The sequence below is a fragment of the Schistocerca gregaria genome, chromosome 8 (assembly GCF_023897955.1).
Source record: "Schistocerca gregaria isolate iqSchGreg1 chromosome 8, iqSchGreg1.2, whole genome shotgun sequence".
NCBI lineage: Eukaryota > Metazoa > Arthropoda > Insecta > Orthoptera > Acrididae > Schistocerca > Schistocerca gregaria.
The window spans coordinates 144499403-144520926 of NC_064927.1; the positions used below are offsets into that span (position 1 = coordinate 144499403).

Genomic DNA, 21524 nt, shown 5'->3' on the forward strand with positions numbered 1-21524 from the left:
GGCCAGAATTACGTGCGAAAGAGGTTAACAATACATGATGCGACGTGTGAACGCGTTCATTGCATCTCATCGAGACCACTTTGTGACGTGAATGCGATGCAACTTTGTACTGTGTTCTGGGACGATATATTGTCTGTGATTTCACACCGTCCATTTCCAGTCAGTAATCCGTCCCTGCAGTTTCTTAGTTCTATTAATGTTCACCCTGCATACAACAAGCACTAGCTGTATCAATATAATAACTGCTTCGGAAAATGGACCCCAACCTGTAGTGCATAAACATAGAAGACATGCACTCTGATGAAGACGGAGAGTCTCCAGAAGTAACTCAGTGCTTATTGTTCGAAATAGCGTCTGCTAGCTATGCCGCTTAGCAATGTAACCTTGTGGCGATACCACACCAAGTAATGGCCAATTAGTGTTGGAATAGTTGAAGACGAACTCATGTGAAGCACTACATTCTGTCACTTAGCACACTGGCGAAGGCGCTTATGTGTAGTCTCCCTGGGTGGTGTAAGTCTGATCAGAATTAAACTTAAAGTTCCAGCAAGTCCGGTATAATTTCAGAGTCTCATCAGTCTCAGTGGAAGAGTCTGACAGTATCGAATGATACTAACGGTTCCCACGAGCATGTCGCTGAACTTAGCGCCGTTCAGTAGGTGAAGGCGGCATGCGTTCGGAAGCTGTGCTGCGTCCATAGCAGCAGATATCGACTACCTGCGGCAGAACAGCCTGTATGGGGGCTAACGCCGTCCTAAATACTCTCATGGTGTAGGTATGCATGCATTCGATAGCCCTCACATGTCACAGCGGATGCAGTATATCTGCAGCGGGTACAATCCCTGTCACGGCTGAGTACGCCATTTGTTCTCGTGTCTGTTGATTCGCTAGACTGTGCAACCGTCGAGTCGCAGGGGCTGTGCATGCCGCAGCCCGCCTCACAGATATGTGTTGCAGGTTGGCATCGGCGCCTGCTGTCTTATGCGACAGTCAATCTTCCCTGTTTTCAAGGACCCAGAAAAAAACACAGTAGATACTACAATGAAAAATGTACTACATTGTAGAGCATCTCAAAGAATTTATTTATTTATTTATCATCAATACACCTCTACATGTGAACCATTTGTAGCACGAAGAATATCGGGTCTATATTCAATTTCTTGCCAAGTTCTTTGTAACATTTCCTCTGTTATTGCTGAAATCGCATTAATGATACGATGTCGCAACGTAGGAATATCGTCCACTTTGGTCGCTTACACGCGGTTCTTCACGAATCTCCACATGAAGAAATCAAGCGGCGTAGTGCTGAGTGAACGTGGTGGCCAGGCAATAGGTCCTTCGTGTCCGATTGGGAAATTTCCTATCAAGGAATGCGGCGGAGCTCCATCTTGTTGAAAAGTGATGTTGGTTTGCAAGTCTTGTATCTGAGGGTGCACAAATTGTTCCAACATTCACTGTTTGTTCCGCAAAGATGAACGGTCCAACAATCCTGTCGTGCATTAGCCCGCACCACACTTTAGTTTAGGGCTATCACGAACTTGTTCAGTGAAAACGTGCGGATTTTGCGAATCCCAAATCCGAACATTATGCCTATGAACCCTTCCTGATAGATGGAAGGTTCCCTCATCTGAGAATAAACATCTTTCCAGGAAGCTGGCATCCATATCAACACGCTGCAGGGTATCCGCAGCAAATCGTTGTAGGCATGGTTTGTCGTTCGGTGTCAGTGTTGCAGAATTTGCACTTTGTAAGTACACATACGAAGACGCTGGTGAACTACACGATGCAATGTTGACATCATTTTGTTGGCTCTCTCGTTTAAGAGAACCACCTATATTAAAGTTAATTATACAGATAGGCCTCACCGATCTAGCAATAAACGTGAAAAAAACGTGTATACAGGAATTGGTTTTTTAAAGTACAGAAATGGAACTATTTCAAGTTCCAATTTTCTGAGAAGCATTTCTTGTTGTTATCATAAGGAATAAAAGTACAGGGTGCCTCGAAAGATACGGTACAACGTTAATGTGTTATCGCACCTAAACTAATTATGAAATTCACACCGTGTTTGTCTTATGTGACACCCAACTCACACAATTTTTGTGCCCTTCAGTCAACTTCACCGTGTACGCCTTTGATAGTACAGTATCCAGCGTGTATGCAAACTCTATCCACACTCGGCGTAACATCTCCGCATCAACTCTGGTAGTGATAGCAAGGTTATGGTTCTTTAAACCATTGATGTCGTTGACAGGTGCCTGTACACTTTGTCCTTGACGTGCCCCGACAGAGAGAAGTCCATCAGTGTAACGTCAGGCGATCTAGGTCAGGGAACTGGGCGACCCCTGCCATTTTGGCTTGTCGCCTAGTTACGGTGTGTGCGACAGCTGCAGTCGCCATGGATACATATGTAAATGTTTCCTAAGGACCCGGTGCATGGTCGCCCTACGCCTAGGGATTTGCAGCTCTTGCGACGTCCTTAGACTTCTGCGGTGAGTGCTGAAAAGCCAAACGTATCCGTTTGTGTCGGCTTCGCTTGTTCCAGACCGTCCAGTATGATACTCCATATCAAAGCTTTCTGTCTGCAGGAAATTCCTATACCAAATGCGTATCGACGTCCGCAATGGTGATTGCTCCCTGTGCTATCTTTGGAACTTCCTTTGAACCAGCGTGTCCAATTTTGTACAAACAAATCATTCCACACATCGTGTCTTTTCTTGAACCGTATTTATTATGCTTTACTCACAACAACGAGGAATACAAACAGACAAAACTTAGTGAGTTTATCTGTCACGTAAGCCAAACATGGTATGAATCTCTTAGTTAGTTTGGGTGCTACAACATAATGAATTTGTAGTATACCTTAATTTCCTTGTCTTGTTAAATACCTTAACAGGTGTCCCCTTATGGGCATAAGTATGTGCTGGCAGCCATGAAACAGGGCATAAGAACGGTGCTCAAAAAATTTATAGCTGACGAAGGCCAGAGACTAGAGCCACGCCATGTCAACGAATATCAGTGTAAAAATCGACAGTATTTGCTGCTGCCATAGATTGAAAATCCAAAAAAGAGGTTCGGATCGAACATTGTGCACCGAACTGCACGCAATGGACATTTGGAATCGGGTGCTTCGCAAAAGACCAGACTCACGAGGCACATAAAGCTACACGTTTTCAATGGGCCAATCGCATGTAGATAACTTGGAGTGTGTAAGGTAAACAGACAACTCCAAATTTTACCTCTTTTCAAATAACGCAAGGCTTCGAGTGAGGCATTTAATCTGTAGTGGGCAGAAGATGCAATGGTGGACTCGGATCCTGTCAATCATTCGCTGAAAATTATTTCGTAGTTAGTTCATGAGCCTACGCCAATAGCAAACGGTTGTTAAAATCCACTTCACCACTTAGCAACCAATATTCCTGACTTAATAACGAACAACAAAAAGGATACAGGCATTAGTGAACATAGGGTTATCGTAGCGAGATTGAACATTGTAAACCCCAAATCCTCCAAAAATAAACGAAATATATACATATTCAAAAACGAAAAATTCACTTGACGCCTTGACCAGATGTGGCTTGAATAGTGTCGTCAGCAATTGGGAGATTTATACCAAATAAAGTAACAAACGACAGAACTGATCCTCCTTGGTACATAAAACGTGTCAGAACACTGTTGCAGAAACAACGAAACAAACATGCCCAATTTAAATAGACGCAAAATCCCCTAGATTGGCGATCTTTTACAGAAGCTCGAAATTTAGCGCGGACTTCAATGCGAGATGCTTATAACAGTTTCCACAACGAAACTTTGTCTCTAAACCTGGCTGAAAATCCAGAGAGATTCTGGTCGTATATGAAGTATGTTAGCGGCAAGAAACAATCCATGCCTTCTCTGCGCGATAGCAATGGAGATACTATCGAAGACAGTGCTGCCAAAACAGAGTTTCTAAACACAGCCTTCCGAAATGCCTTCACAAAAGAAGACGAAGTAAATATTTCAGAATTCGAATCAAGGACAGCTGCCAACATGAGTAACATGCAAGTAAATATCTTCGGAGTGTTGAAGCAACTTAAATCGCTTAATAAAGCAAGTCTTCTGGTCCAGATTGTATACCAATTACGTTACTTTCAGATTATGCTGATGCCTTAGCTCCATACTTAATAATCATATACAACCGTTCCCTCGACGAAATGTCCGTACCCAGAGACTGGAAAGTTGCATAGCTCACACCAATATTCAAGAAAGATAGGGGTAATTCACTTAATTACAGGCCCATATCGTTGACGTCGATATGCAGCAGGATTATGGAACATATATTGCGTTCTAACATTATAATTTACCTCGAAGAAAACGGTCTATTGACACACAGTCAAAAAGGGTTTAGAAAACATCGTTCTTGTGAAACACAACTAACTCTTTATTCGCATGAAGTGTTGAGTGCTATTGATGAGGGATTTCAGACCGATTTCTGAAGGCTTTTGACACTGTACCACACATACGGCTTGTAGTGAAAGTGCGAGCTTATGGTATATCGTCTCAATTATGTGACTGGATTTGTAATTTTTTTGTCAGGAGGTCACAGTTCGTAGTCATTGACGAAAGGTCATCGAGGGAAACAGAATTGACCTATGGCGTTCCCAAGCTAGTGTTACTGGACCTTTGTTGTTCCTCATCTATATAAACGATTTGGGAGACAATCTGAGAAGCCGTCTTATTTGCAGATGACGCTGTTGTTTATCGACTAGTAAAGTCATAAGAGATAAAGAAACAAACTGCAAAACGATTTAGAAAAGATATCTGAATGGTACTAAAATTGGCAGTTGTCCCTAAATAACGAAAAGTGTAAGGTCATCCACATGAGTGCTAAAAGGAATTCGTTAAACTTCGGTTCCACGATAAATCAGTCAAATCTAAAGGCCATAAATTCAACTAAATACCTATGAATTACAATTACAAAAAACCTAAATTAGAAGGAACACATAGAAAATTTTGTGGGGAAGGCTAACCAACGACTGCGTTTTATTGGCAGGATACTTAGAAAATGTAACAGACCTACTAAGGAGACTGCCTACACTACGCTTGTCAGTCTTCTTTTAGACTACTGCTGCGCCGTGTGGGATCCTTACCAGATAGGACTGATGTAGTACATCGAAAAAGTTCAAAGAAGGGCAGCACGTTTGCGTAATTGTGTTATTGCCACATATGGGAGAGAGTGTCACTGAAATGATACAGGATTTGGGCTGGACATCATTAAAAGAAAGACGTTTTTCGTTGCGACGGAATCTTCTCACGAAATTTCAATCACTAGCTTTCTCCTCCGAATGCGAAAATATTTTGTTGACACCGACCTACATAGGGAGAAATGATCACCACGATAAAATAAGGATAATCAGAGCTCAAATGGAAAGATATGAGTGTTCTTTCTTTCCATGCGCTATACGAAATTGGAATAACAGAGAATTCTGAAGGTGGTTCGATAAACCCTCTGCCAGGCACTTAAATGTGATTTACAGAGTATCCATGCAGATGTAGATGTAGATGTAGAAATACTGTTCGATTTTAGTGGGTGTACCATGTGGGCTGAGATGTGCATGAGAAACGGGTTTGAGGAAGAGGGAGTGCTTGGTTGTCCATGCAGCTGTGCAAAGCCACTGTCCTTAGGTGGCTTAGTGATTAGTGCTTCTGCCTAGTGAGCAGGAGACCCAGGTTCGAATCCTGATCATAGTCCAAATTTTCATTCGTAGCTTCAGTCTGCATATTACCATGAAAATGAATCAAGACGTTTATTTCAACATTCTCGTTGACCAAGTGTTTCCCTTTCTATAGAACTTTATGGTGAGTATGCTGTGGGCAGCGTCATACTTCAAAATGAATTCACGCTTTTTCACAGAGTTGCACACATACATTCAAATGCCTTAATGCAAGTCGAGTGGTCCGCTTAATCCCATAAAAATGACTGGGACTATTTGTAACAGTGAATAAATTGGCAACTCTATAGCATCTAATGATCAGAGACAGGCTTCACCTGGCTATAACATATCTAAATAAACTTGTGTCTCTTCCACATCGAATTATGGTCACTACGAAGGCCAGAGGCTGTGTTTCGCGGTATTAGCGTGATGCTTTCTACGGAGAAAGTGCGATGAAAACTAATTTTTTTGCCTGGTGTGCTTATTTCGCCCTTTGTCGTTAAATGCTACACACTTCTACTAGCTTTCACGCTTCCACTTCTTTTTGTGATTCTTTACTGATTGTGCATTGGTCCAATCATACAACAGAACTCCTTCATGGGCCTATGTGCGCTACATCTCTCTTAAAATTTATTTGCTGGTACATTGTTCTAAACATTATGTCAGTTTGGGTCCTTTTGGTACCCGCTTCCTTTGCTGCGCAGTCTCCCCAGACGCTAGAGGGTACTGATCTGCCCGCAGGCCACCCTCAGTGCTGGATCGACTTCCAGGAGCGCTGGCAGTGGCGGCTGTACATGACGCTGGTGACCACCACGCTGTTCGTGCTGCCCGCGCTCATCATCACCGCCTGCTACACCGTCATCGTGCTCACCATCTGGAGCAAGAGCAAAGTCCTCACGCCGCCCAGCCGCCTCAAGAGTACGTACCTACTTCACGAATCTACAACCTTAGCAGCAAATAACGTATGCTGAAGTGAATGTACAGCCAGAGATTTTGGACTACCTTGTCAACTAGTGTTGAAAGCAGTACAAACATACACTATCTGATCAGACGTATCCGGACACGTATGTATTTGAAGTGTATCCACCGTTCGTCTTTGTGACGTCTTGAAGTTTGCTGGAACACTTTCAATGACGTGTCTGTATGTCTGTGGAGGGCTGGCGATTCTTACTCAAGCGACGAAATCAGATATGGTAGTAATGTTGGACGCTGGGTTCTGTAACGGGAGTCTGGAACGAAGTAGCCGTTTTGAAACATCCGAAAGTTGGGTTGACGTCTGGATTCTGGGTACACCACTCCATTTCAGGAATGTTATTGTCCACAAAACATTGCCTCATAGATGCTCCTTTACGATAGGGTCCATTGTAATGCTGATACAAACTATCATTGTCTCGCAACTGTTCCTCTACCGTAAGCAGTGCACAGTGCTGTAAGATGTTATCATTTCCTCCCGTATCACAGGCCAACCTTGAAAGACTCCCCCTTATCGTAACACTACCTCCCCTTACTTCACTGTTGCATACATATGATGGTAGGCAACCTCCTCCGGGCAACTGTCAAATCCAAACCCTTCCGTCAGATAGTCTCAGTGTATAGCTTGATTCATCACTCCAAATTACTAGTTTCTAGTGATTCACTGTCCAGTGTCGTCGCTCTTTAGACTACCTCAAGCTCCGCTTACCATTGACTACAGAGATGTGTAGTTTATGAGGATTTGTCCGACCATAGTACACCATTCTTTTTATCTTTTTAACTCCCCAAATACAGCCATTGTGCTAGCTGCACTGTTAATAGCACTTTGGAACTGATGAGTGATATCTTTCGTTGATCCCATGCTTTTTCTTTTTTTAACCCCGAACCGCCCTCAGCAATGCTCCACAGTCCCTGTACACAAGTTGTCGTGTCCTAACACAGGATAAAGAGAAGGAGTCTGAGGTCAGTCTGCGATTTTCGAGCGGTGAGGATCAAGTGCAGAAAGAGAAATTCCAAGTGAACACAGGTTGACGACATAGATCCGCACCAAACACTGTCACCGGGCACCTACGAGAGGCTTGCAGCAGGTGACTCACTGAATTCAGGGCTCCGTTTAACAACATTTATCAAGATCAGACTAACTACTACACTGAAGACTGATTCTTGACATTGTAAAAAACAAAGTAGGCAACTGATTGCACAACAGAAGTCAGTGTCTGAATCCACGGGGGTTCGTGCTAACAGAAGTACCTAACACTAGCAGCACGTTAAGTACAAACGTGAGAGCAACACTCCACGTGAGAAAAACATATGTAGGGGCTTACGCTGAGGAGCTAACAGTCAAACCATCAGAAGAAGAAAAAGGCACAGTAGGAAGAGGAGGAAGGATAAAAACAAGTATACATATGATGAAGCATTTTTTTTCTGAGTCAGAGGTAGAACTAAAAGTTACGATGCAGAGGACCGTAAAACTGAGAAAAGTGGAATGTGGATAAATGCGGCGAAAACCAAAGTGATGAGAAGCAGCAAACATGAAGGTGCATCAAAATATCTTTAATATTAAAGATCTTGGAACAAATACAATCTTTCAGATGAGACAGAAATTCGTTTAGTGCTTTTTCTCGGATATGGTATTGAATGACAGTGAATTATGAGTAGTAACAGAGAAATTATTGTAAGAATAGGAGAGAACAGAGAAATAGTAGAAAATATAAGAAAGAGGAAAAGATCTTTGCTGTACATATACTGAAAAGAAAAGGCACGCAACGAAGCGAAACTGAAGGAAAGATTCTAGGTAACAGATGGATAGTAAGAATAAATACTGAATGACATTACCAGTAGATTTAGGAAGCGATACAGGAGAGAAATAAGAGGTGAACGTCCAGTCGGTGCCTGTCATAAAATAGATATACCAAAGAGGAAAATAGCTAAAGGTGACATTATGTAGCGATATGGAGTGGGAAAAATCTGTACCGACAGAAAGTGGACAACTAAGATTTACGTAGAATATCCCACGAAATCGTAATGGAACTGTAATGGAAATCATGTAAAACTGTCTTGCGATCTGATCTTGTACTCTGCTTGAATATTTGGGGTCTTAGTCAGGTCGTATTAAAAGATGGTATGACTGGAATTCAAAGTCGTGTTGCCGCATTCGTAAGGAGCCGTTTCAAACAGCACGTGAGTGTTGTGGAGTTCCTGCCCGAAATTGTATTACTTTGTTAGGGAAAGTAAAGGCTGTTCTCCCAATATCTTTCTTCCTCTGACCTTACACGGAAGTAAATATACATTACATAATGCTGTTAATAAGTAACTTGAACTTTTCCTTTCGAGGGGTATTTACTTTAATACTTGATTAGTGCTTTCGCAGAAAGATAAATAATGCACGTCAAATTACGTTTCAAAAATCCTCATAGAAATAGCAAAATTTAAGGTTTGTTTTCTGGCTCTTTCACGAATTTAATACGAAAGTCTTTTTATTAGTGTGACACTGGGTATTAAAGAGATAGGAACAGGGTCCTAATGTTGGTTGTGGTGACTTAGGAAAATGATTAGGCTAGAATTAAAGTTGACCAAAAATTACAGTGTTCCGTAAAATGATTCATCCATTCTGGCAAGTCTTTCACGTTTCCAGACTTCTGAAACGGCATGATCTTACTTCGAGGTGGAACTACTGCAAGTCTGAAGTTTCGATCTGGTGACAAAAATTATTATTCAAAACGCCACTTATCCTCTTTACGACGAGAATTAAATATATTTATTTGTTTGTGTTCCACAATTAATACTCGAGAAACTCTCCACAAACAAATATTGTACTGTGTCTCACAACGTCAAACGCTCCACAATAACTTGCCTAGCATTTCATCACCACGTCTTTGGTCCACATAATTTTGGCGCACCTAATTCACTATCAGCTTGCAACAACTCTATGAGCGTGCACTCACGCACCGAGGAAGTTATTGCCACGCTATGTTATCTTTGCTCAGAGATTGTTATTAGGCGTAGCAAATGCCCTGACTATACCAGTGTGTTTATTACATTGCTTACAATATTGTTTTTAAATAGTTAGAAATAAGTTTGATTTACAATCCTTCAAGCAAATATACATATATACCTGAAAATAATATCAAAAAGGCAGAAAGAAATGTGCTAATTATGAAGTACTGTGTTGTAGTGTTGCAATACATGTTTCAGTAACATTTGTACAACGACTCATCCGCTACACGGATGTTCGTCATTTGTGGATGGAACTGAAAGGACGTGTGCGAAGTACTAATCTGTTAGAATTTTATTCATCTGATTCTCTTGATGTTGTCTTGTTTGTCTCTTCTCAGGAGTGTCCGCAGGTCTTGGTTTTACAAAGCAATGGCACTATTTCCACGACAGTTAAGTTCGAGAGTATACTATGTAGCCAGTATAAACTGTTTCTTCAGTATAACTTCTGTATTATTAGTTACTCGGATGACTAGTTCACAAAATATATAAGCTTCAAAGTTCTAATGGTTTGTTGCCAGTGCACAAAACGTGTCTACTTCTCACAAAAGGTTACACAAGACTCCCTTATACAACTAATATTCCCACCAAGCTCGGGTTGCCGGCCGCGGTGGCCGAGCGGTTCTAGGCACTTCAGTCTGGAACGCACTGCCGCTACGGTCGCAGGTTCGAATCCTGCCTCGGGCATGCACGTGTGTGATGTTCTTGGTTAGGTTTAAGTAGTTCTAAGTTCTAGGGGATTGATGACCTCAGATGTTAAGTCCCATAGTGCTCAGAGCCATTTGAACTAAGCTCGGGGTGAAACTTATATAGGGACTTATGGTAACACGTCCATTCACCTATAAAAATGCGTATCACACGCCTCAAAACTATTGCTACACAAAGAGCTCATTTCTTCAGCAAAAAAAAATGAATTTTGCTTACAGAGACAGCTCCAGTTTTTTACTATTTGGGAAAGTAGTTATATGGAGTCACCTCCCGTCTTGGTGCCTTTTCGTTTCCACATCGCAAAGTAGCGCTCTAGAAATCAACTCACGTCCGTAGAGCTCTTTGTCGTCTTCTTCGAACTCTTCTATTTAAACACGCCGACACACTAGTGAATCCTGATCGGGACACTGGGGGAGGTGTGGGATACGCGGAGATTTGGATGAATGCCTCGCACCACATACTTGAACTCGTGGCTCGGTTCTCCGACAGCCCGGTGGATTTAGACACTATTCTATCACAAACGCCATTCGGCGCTCCACTGAAAGGAGGTGCACAGCACCACGAGTTATTTCATCTGGAGCAGAATGCATAGACTGTAGTTGTACGACTACTTACATTAGAACTGTGCATTAATTTATTGCTATTTATTTATTTATTCTTATTTGTTTATGCCAATTTGTAGATATTAATTTACTCTCTAACAGTCGCTTATTTGACCTATTTGGCTTCCTGTAGTTTCTAACGTCTCTGACGCCCCTGTGACAACCCTTCCCCGCTCTCTTCTATCCCATCCCATTTCACGGATCGCTGCGTTCCTTGATAATGGCGACGTTTCCCTGAATGCCAATGGCGATCCCGAGAACTCAGCAACGCTTTGAAAACCTGCTGTTAACTCATTGCATTAATGATCATAGCAGATGTTACTACATGCGATGTACCTTCTCTGCCATTTCATATCCATGTTCTTCCTTTCAGCCATCCACATTTACCTCAATCATTAACCCTCGCTAAAGCAAGGGGGGAGGGGTGTTACTTTACGCCCACCTTTTCCAAATATCGTAATTTAGTCAGTTACTTCGCACTTTAAAATTTTGAAAATAATCTTTATTGTTCTTAACGAATTCTACTGCCAGATTCCATATACGTTTTAAATTTTTCCGTTAAACTTACCTCAGAAATGTAAGTCTCAATAGTAGTTGTCACTTCCCCCAATGAATGTCGTATTCAGTATTCACACGTTCAGGGCCCAGTATCCCGTCAAACAGTACGTTGAGAGAGAAAGTCAGCAGCAACGAATGAAATTTGCATATTTTAAATTTGTTGTGGTTTTTATAAAGTAGATTGTACGCTTTATTGTAAGTGCGTTGATATTGTTGAGGGTGTGCTGAAAGGAATTTTTAGCTTCTGGGCCCTACTTACACATCATTACCTCTTTAAAAAGTATGTTGTTAACATAATTCAACAACAATTTACGAATTTTGTTTCTTTTTAATTTTTTTAGGATAAGCATAAAGTACGCCCCACTGGTAATGTGCTTATGGAAAATGCTTTAATGTTGCTAATATTTACTCCAACTGACGTATGATCAAACTATTAGTCTTGTACAATTTATTCTAATTACTTTACTTTTAAAAATTTTCTATTGACTATATCCAAGCAATTCAGAGTTGTTCTGCAACATTTGTTAGGCTCCAGCAATACGTGAGTGTTACGGAGATGCTTCGTGATCTTAAATGGGAATCACTGAAGAAAGGATTTTTTTCTTTCTTTTTTTGCGAACCAGTAGTGAGAAAATTTACAGAACCCTCATTTCCGGATGATCACAGACCAGTCCTACTGCCGTCAACGTACAGAGCCGCGAAGATAAGTTAGAGCTCGTACCGAGGAACGTAGACAGTCGTTTTCCTGTCTGTCGTTTTGGGAGCGGAACAGGAAAGAACAAAAGTAGAAACGGTGTAAGGAATCCTCAGCCATGCACCTTGCTTGCGGTCGGTGGCTGCTGTTTAGACTTGCCTTCTTTTGTTCGACTTCGAGAGAAGGGAGGATCTCGTACGGTTGTATACATACGCCGTACTCCAAAATGTTTCGAGACTTGATTAATAAAAAACAGACGCTGGTTATAACGTTTCATATGTTCTATGTAGTTTTCCCCAGTTTGAGTACAAAGCACAAAACTTTCATTTTACCATGTGAAAGTCCACCCCCGGTAGCTGAGTGGTCGCAACGAACCAACGGCAGCGTGCGATTCATTTGGCAGACACTCCATTATGTTTAAGCTGTGCAACAGTGGACACTAATGAACATCGTTTAGCATGTAGTGCGGCGGCTCCGGTGTGGCACTTGACAAGACAGATATTGGCGTTCCTGTTACGCACCGCCCCTCACACAATTTCATCGGACACACTCCTTTTCCCCCCAAGAAATTTTGCGATCCATAAAACAAATGCAGTGACATGGGTTCGGAGAATGGTTGTGGGCTACGTCTACAACGAACCCAAAAAGGACAAAAGGGATTTCTCCTGGATGGACACGCGAAGCTGCAACAGCATAAGATACATAGGCAAGACTTCGCTAATTATCTGCGGTGGACACTTTCCGACCAGCCGGCCAGATAGTCGTTTAATGAACAAAGTAAGAGCATACGGACTATCAGATCAATTGTGTGACTGGATTGAGGAGTTCCTAGATAACAGAACGCAGCACGTCATTCTCAATGGAGAGAAGTCTTCCGAAGTAAGAGTGATTTCAGGTGTGCCGCAGGGGAGTGTCATAGGACCGTTGCTATTCACAATATACATAAATGACCTGGTGGATGACATCGGAAGTTCACTGAGGCTTTTTGCAGATGATGCTGTGGTGTATCGAAAGGTTGCAACAATAGAAAATTGTACTGAAATGCAGGAGGATCTGCAGCGAATTGACGCATGGTGCACGGAATGGCAATTGAATCTCAATGTAGCGAAGTGTAATGTGATGCGAATACATAGAAAGATAGGTCCCTTATCATTTAGCTACAAAATAGCAGGTCAGCAACTGGAAGCAGTTAATTCCATAAATTATCTGGGAGTACGCATTAGGAGTGATTTAAAATGGAATGATCATATGAAGTTGATCGTCGGTAAAGCAGATGCCAGACTGAGATTCATTGGAAGAATCCTAAGGAAATGCAATCCGACAACAAAGGAAGTAGGTTACAGTACGCTTGTTCGCCCAATGCTTGAATACTGCTCAGCAGTGTGGGATCCGCACCAGGTAGGGTTGATAGAAGAGATAGAGAAGATCCAACGGAGAGCAGCGCGCTTCGTTACAGGATCATTTAGTAATTGCGAAAGCGTTACGGAGATGATAGATAAACTCCAGTGGAAGACTCTGCAGGAGAGACGCTCAGTAGCTCGGTACGGGCTTTTGTTAAAGTTTCGAGAACATACCTTCACCGAAGAGTCAAGCAGTATTGCTCCCTCCTACGTATATCTCGCGAAGAGACCATGAGGATAAAATCAGAGAGATTAGAGCCCACACAGAAGCATACCGACAATCCTTCTTTCCACGTACAATACGAGACTGGAATAGAAGGGAGAACCGATAGAGGTACTCAGGGTACCCTCCGCCACACACCGTCAGGTGGCTTGCGGAGTACGGATGTAGATGTAGATGTAGATGTAGGGTGTGACGGATGAGGGATGAGATAGACGAAGTAAGCCGAGACAGACATCGATCACACTTACCGGAACCTTAGTTATTTTCGAGAAGACAACCCAGTCTGGCGACAACGTCTGGAGAACGGGTCGATAGATGGCTCTATGGCTCTATCGACCATCGGATGGTGATTGGGTGTCACTCCCGACTTGAATTTCATTTCATTGCTAGAGGAGCATGTTTATTTTGTATTTTTACAATCAGCGATGTCGTCATGTCATTTTCATTTGGACATTTTCAATTTCATTCATTTCCTTGCTTAATTAATTTCTAATTAGCCACTATTTGTCAAAATTTGGACATTGTAGAAAAAATAAATAAAATAATTAATAAATTAAAAAATGGTGATAGATCACTTTCCCGCAAAAAAAAGATCCCGGGTTCGAGTTCCGTTCAAATAAATAAAAGAAAAAAGTGGTCAGCACGACAGAATTGCAATCCTAAGGGCCCGGATTCGATTCCCGACTGGGTCGGAGATTTTCTTCGCTCAGGGACGGGGTGTTGTGTTGTCCTAATCATCATCATTTCATCTCCATCGACGCGCAATTCGCCGAAGTAGCGTCAAATCGGAAGACTTGCACCCGGCGAACGGTCTACCCGACGGGAGTCCCTATTCACACGACACGACATTTACACTTTACCATGTGAAAATGTCAGAAAAGTCCCTCTTTGGGATGTTATTCAACTCGCGCGTCACATTGACTTGAATGTCTGTTATGTCGTCAAAGCATCGAATCTTCATGTGTATTTGTGCACTTTGTGGTAGGTTCGTACTGATAACACCCAAGTCAGGTCACCGGTATGACGTTTTTTTAGAAAATAATCAATTGTCCGCATTTTGCGGCAGGCGTCCACGCCCATTGCTTTTGTCCGGGAGTCAAGGTGTACAGGACAAACTTTGCACACATTTTCCTCCTAAACATTCTGGAGGGCCACTCACAGTATTAGGGGCATCCGCTTCGCTGCTGTTGCGACTCACTTTGATGGGGGCGTGTGTCAGGTAGTGCAGCGCTGGGAGAGGATGGCCCGGTAGGCCGTCCAGGAACACACGAAAATTATAACGGGTAAGTGGCAGTATGACTGTACCGGGAAAAATATCCTCGAAGTCAGCAACCGCACCATAAACTGCTCACTACAGTGTCCCGTCGTATGTTTTCGCCAGGCGAGGTAACCATGAAAGGCGGGTGTAACAGCACGCACACAGACCACGGAGGAACAGGATTGAACACCTGTAGAATGTGACCACAGTGTGAACACTATCCAGCACCATTAACGGCGCCTGGAGGCCCAATCACCTGGGATCTTGCCTTGACAGCGACAGTTTCGTCACTGATTCGTCGATGAGGTCGCAATGGTACTGGGATTTCAGCCATCCATCCTATTCACAAGTGGGCCTAACAAAGGGCGGTGTCGTCAAAGTTCATAACCTTCACCTGTGGGCTACGGAGAATCACCATGGCATCATGGCACCGCACCATGAGCACCGGTTTAGCCTCGACGTGTTGGCGAGGAATTATTTCCGACTACCTAGCGGGATCACTCTCCCCAACACCTCACAGACATATCTGCACTTCGTAGGTTGACGGTGTCTCTCCAGCTGAAAGACATGCCTTTGGTGGTACAACGGGTAATGTGCCTACTACATGACGGTGCTCCACCTCACCTCCTAATTTCCGTGCGGAGCATCTCGACAACATGTCTGACCACCCATGGATCTGACGAGATGGTTCAGTCGCATGACGCCTCTGATCACCGGACCTCAATCCTTTAAATTTCTACCTGTGGGGCACCTGAAAGAACTCGTGGGAGTGGACCCCATTCCAGACGAGCAGACACTGGAACAACATATTCGTGCTGCCCGTGACACCATTCGGTAGCAGGAAGGCACATTTGAACATGAGCCTCACTTGCCGCTGCGCCATGTTCGCGCATGCTTAGAGACCCTTAGGGACCACTTCCAACATCTTGTCCAACAGTGCTCTCATCATAATACAAGATGTCACAGAAAGAATGACCCAATTTTAAATAGAATTATTTATTAGGAAGAAGGGCTTAACACCAACAAATTGCAAACTAAAGTACTCAGAAAAGATAGAAGTTTATAAAAACCATCTCCATTGGCTGCACGAACGACATCTAGCCAATAGCCGAATTCATCCCAAACTGAAGCTACAGCAGTTGATATTCTGGTTTTTAGTTCATCAATGTTACGATGTAAGGGAGGAATGTAAATACATTGTTTAACATATCCCCACAGGAAGAAATCACATTGTGTTAAGTCAGGGATCCTAGGGGGCCAAGAGTGTAAACCCTGGTCTCGCAGTCCTGTACACCTTACCAACATTGAGGCACTCTGGCATTGAGGAAACTGTGCACGCTGTTGTGCCAGTGCAGTGGTGCTCCATCTTGTTGGTACGTGAAATTGTCAGCGTCAAGTTGTGGGAATAACCATTTCTGTAGCATTGCAAGGTATGATAGTCCTGTTATGGTTTCTTTCTAAGAAGGGTCCATAACCCTTGCTTTGCGAAACAGCACAAAAAACATTCACTTTTCATGAATCACTTTCGTGTTCAATTGTTTCATGAGGATTTTCGAGCCCCCATATATGCACATTATGACAGTGAACCTTAACGCTAATATGGAAAGTTGCCTCATCGCTGAATATCAACCGTGACACAAAAGTGTCATCTTCCACGTCCTCTAGTATAGCATTGCTGAAGTCCACTCGCTTCACTTTCTCAGAAGAACATGTACGTGTTGTAGTCGGTATAGTTTGAGGGCTAAACGACGCCGTGACACACGCCACACTGTCATGCGCGGTAGCGCAAGTTCTCGGCTAGCACGACGCGTAGACTTACGGGGGCTCCGCTCAAATACTCGTCGGATTTGTTCCACTGTTCGTTCAGGAACGCGTGGCCAGCCAGAAATTTTGCCTTTACAGAGGCATCCTGTTTCTTCAAACTGTTTATACCACCGTCAAATGTTCTTTGGTGATGGTGGTTTAGCACGAAATCGAATATGAAACTCCCGCTGAACTGCGATCACTGACTTGAGTACGATTAAATTCAATAACACAATACGCCTTCCGTTGCGCGGACGCCGTATTGCGCGAGACCGGCTCCAGGTCAGTGCTCGTAGCGACATCTAGCGATTTTTTCTGAAACTCTAGACCATGCCGATTACATCTAGCGCTGTTTCAATTACCTATTGACATTGGTCTCAATATTATTACAAGTTCTTTTTGGGGCACCCTCTATGTCGTGCACTGCAATTTACTGTGCAGTCGTGATAAATTAATAAATGCCCTGTAGCACCATTTAACAAATTCACTGTGTATATGTTAACTGTAGTGCCAATAAGTACTCCAGTAAACGAAACGCTAATTCTGTTTCCATATTTTCACAGAAATGAAATGTAAGATATTTCGAGCCCTGTAACTTTTCTACAGTTTATAGTTTTTTTCAATGTATAGTACGCTTGCATCAGGTGTTTCGCAGACTGGAGCTGCTTAGGTATTCTCGTATTCTGGCAGTGTGTCAGATTCCTTTCAGAATGTGTCGCTTCCAGATGGGGACCACAGATCTGGCGATGATCACGACTCCAGGCGTGCCAGCTCCAGGGGTCTCATACCAAAGGCTAAAATCAAGACTGTCAAGATGACTTTCGTCATCGTGTTCGGTAAGTCACAACTCCACTCACTAACAAACTACAAGAGTTTAATACCCGGCTAAAATCCCGAATCCTGAAACTGTGTTCCGGATGTTCAAACACAGTACTGAGTGTGTCTGTAGAAAGGCTCTTCATCATCATAAGCAGCACTGCCTGAGCTGGAGAACCACGCTCCAACAGTTCAGTCAGGAATCTCTGCTGTTAACCAGGCTTGCGGGAGGGACGTGTCTGCCATTTTGTACGCTTATACTTTACGAGCGCTCTTATAACAGAGACCAAACTTTCTGCACGTCACTTAAAATAAAAGGGTAATTTAATTTATATGTATAGTTTTAGAATTCTGGGACACTATTTGGTTTAGTACTAAACAACAGTCCGCGACTATCCGGCTTCCTTTCCCAAATTTATTAAACCACAAAAAAAGAATTCACCTCAGGACTTACAAGCAGAACAAATTTAAAGTTCATAGCATTTCTCAACTTCCTATGAACGTATGTTTCCTTGCTCTTACTCCCGCCGGCCGTGGTGGTCTCGCGGTTCTAGGCGCGCAGTCCGGAACCTTGCGACTGCTACGGTCGCAGGTTCGAATCCTGCCTCGGGCATGGATGTGTGTAATGTCCTTAGGTTCGTTAGGTTTAAGTAGTTCTAAGTTCTAGGGGACTAATGACCACAGCAGTTGAGTCCCATAGTGCTCAGAGCCATTTGAACCATCTTACTCCCACTGACGCTTAAAGAGTTAATTATTCACAGCTCCCGGCTCCCAAAATTAATGCAAATTCCACTTGGTTACGGTTTCTGGAGCACGAATTTGAAAGTCGGTGACTTAAGCGAAATAAATCCATAGCAGTCACTTTTACAACTATTTCCAGACACGTATCGAAGTGCTCTATATGCTTCTTCGGAGGTGAACATCTGCTAATTTATATCTGTTCGACTACGCTGTTTCTGTCTACAACCTTCTTTAATTTTGGAGTTTCATTTAATATCATGTGTCGAAATTTAATGTAAGTTTGTGGCTCCAAAAATTTTAATCCGAATCTACACCATTTTTTTGAAATTTCACAAATATTAATAGCTTTTTATTTAGCAGTCTACAATCACAATTTTTTCAACCATGACTGTTTTCACAATGATTTGAATAATAAAGTACAGTACCATTTACGCTTTTCATACGTAGCACGTTGCGCTTCAATAGCTTATCGCTACTTAGAAGATCTGTAACAATTTACAAAGGTGAACGAATACCTTTAAGAATTGTTACAGATCTTGCAAATAGAGATAAATTTCGGAAGCAGAACGTGCTGTTGCATTGTACCGCTACTCTTTCCCTGCAGTCATCTTTGTGTATTTTCAAGGTATTGTACCTCCTTTAACAAGCAGAAATTTTCATACACGCGACATATAATTCACACTGTGACTTACCGCAAACAAACACTGTGAGCGATTTGTTGCGTGTCTGTGAATTTCTGCGTATTGGAGAAGGCACATTACGTTAAGAACATAAAAAGACGGCTGCAGGGAAAGAGGAGCAGAGCACATCATATCGAATAGCTTTGCAAATTTTTACAAAACATGAAAACGTCTATAAATTCCTGAAATGGACGTGCTACACATGAAAAAAAAACGTAACTCGAGCAGTAATTTATTATTTATATCATTGTTGTCAATTGCAGCTTTACAAAGGCATCGTTTATGATGAATGACATTAAATAAAAAGCAGTCCAGATACATCCTTGTTACAAAGTTAACCATTATATGATGCGTTCCTCTAGTATTTGATCGCTACTTGCTCCTAACCAGACGTCACGTTGTAACGACGCTAGATCTGAAGTTGGATTCTTCCTAAAACTGCCGATCATAACTGGGAAAACGTCTGGTTCACAGACAGCCATATAAAGTATTTCACTAAGATTCTCCTGATTATGTGATCGCGTCGTGATACGATGAAAACTGCCGTCATATGAGCTGCTACTTCAGACATCTTCAATGACGCTGTGACATATTCAGAAGAGTCTTCCTGAAATGAGTTCTTGTCGGGGAAGCCTAAACTAATATAAAAAACTATTACCGTCACACTATCTGTGGTTGTCTTTATGAAATAAAAATGTATGACTTTTCTTATTCTTACACACATGTGGCAACTGTTTTCTCACACCGATGAAAACGAAAGCAATGGTTAATAATATTAACTTAATATAATATTTCGGACAGTTAAGGCTCATCAGCCATTTGAACATCTTCTTCTGTGCGGATGCACAAACAGTGCCCGAACTCTTACGGGAATCGGCAAAATGCCGCGAGTAAAAGTATAATGGGCAGGTTCACTATGAATATAGTGCGGGACAATAAGTTGAGAACGTGGGTCTCACGTGAGGCGTGCCAGAGATAAGTCCCTGCAGTCGCACTATCCTCGGTGGCTCAGATGGATAGAGCGTCTGAAATGTACGCAGAAGATCCCGGAATCGAGTCCAGGTTACAGTCCGGCTTTCGCCGCCGTGCAGTGTGGACGTGCTGTTGCTTCCGCCCGCGGAGCGCGCTCGCATTTCAGCGGCCGTCACTTACGTGTCGCTTACGTACACTAGAACCATGGCCAACCGTTTTAGGAAATCAACATTACAATTCAACTTCTGCAACGACTACGCACGACCAAAGGCCTTGGAAGTGGAACACTTCCTACGCGACGTTGCTAAGATCCCAGCTTCCGACATCTTGGGCAACCATTTGTCCATATTAAGCAGTACGGTGTACGTCAAAGCCGTCATTGACGCGATACGTGAAAGAATACCAACCATGGATTACGCTTTTGCCACGCCGACGGCAATGTCGTAGCGGTCAGCGGTCACTGTCGACCATGCCGGCTTAGGAATGCGCACCATACGAGTTTTCGAACTCCCGTTCGAGCTCCCGGCGGAAGACGTCATCGTGGCTTTCCGCCCCTATAGCACTGTACATGGCCACACTGCCGAACGCTGGGCGCAATTCCAAACATGTACGGCAGATCACCATAGATTTCCATCGCCACGTGCCATCTTACCTGCAAATTAGCGGGTGCCGCGCAGTTGTCATATACGACGGCCAACCCAAGACCTGTTCCGGATGCGGCAAAGAAGGCCACCTCAGATCTGAATGTCTTCAGCGACGAATCACCCAACTACCAGCCGCTACCGTGGCACCTCCGGCTCCGACGACGGTTTTACCGATCACCTACGCTTCGGCGCTCTCTTCTCCTCCCACCGGCCGCCGCCCATCGGACCACGTACCGGTGACCCTTCTAGCTGCTACGGATACCGCCGGGGCCGACACGTCTCGCTCAAAGCCTGACGCTACTCCGGCGCCACTACCAGCAGCGGCGACTTCCGACCCCCACCCTCCCGATCATATGGACGCCCCTTCATTTGACGTTCCCGCGACGGATTTCCTCTCAGAGCGACGCGACTCCCTTGCGTCTTCCGACACGGAGGGACGAACCCGCAAACAACGCTCACGTAAGAAGCGCAAGAGGAGGCGCAGTACGGTCTCGGAACGAGACGGATCACCTCCCCCATATACTCCAGAGGTCGTCCGACCCGACGAGGCCTCGGAGAATCTACACGATGATACGAATGACGACAAAATGACGCCGACTGTGGGATGCCTACTCTACTGCCTCGCCCAGGTGCTCCTGAGCCAATGGACTCCCGTTGCGACTGCCGCTGAGACGTCCTCAGCCCCTACGACCGAAGTGGAACGTACGACCATCACAACGACAGCACCTTCAATGGTGTGGACGTCGATGAGGACCCGGACCACACG

At 43.5% G+C, this 21524-nt stretch overlaps 1 protein-coding gene across 1 annotated transcript in view; it reads left to right on the plus strand.

Moving 5' to 3' along the window:
- LOC126284170 (cardioacceleratory peptide receptor-like) overlaps positions 1 to 21524 on the plus strand; it is a 332046-nt gene that overhangs the window by 294662 nt on the left and 15860 nt on the right. Inside the window, exons 5-6 of the mRNA XM_049982900.1 lie at positions 6435 to 6611; positions 17631 to 17741. Coding sequence (XP_049838857.1) covers positions 6435 to 6611; positions 17631 to 17741 — 288 coding nt within the window. The remainder of the gene's footprint in view (positions 1 to 6434; positions 6612 to 17630; positions 17742 to 21524) is intronic.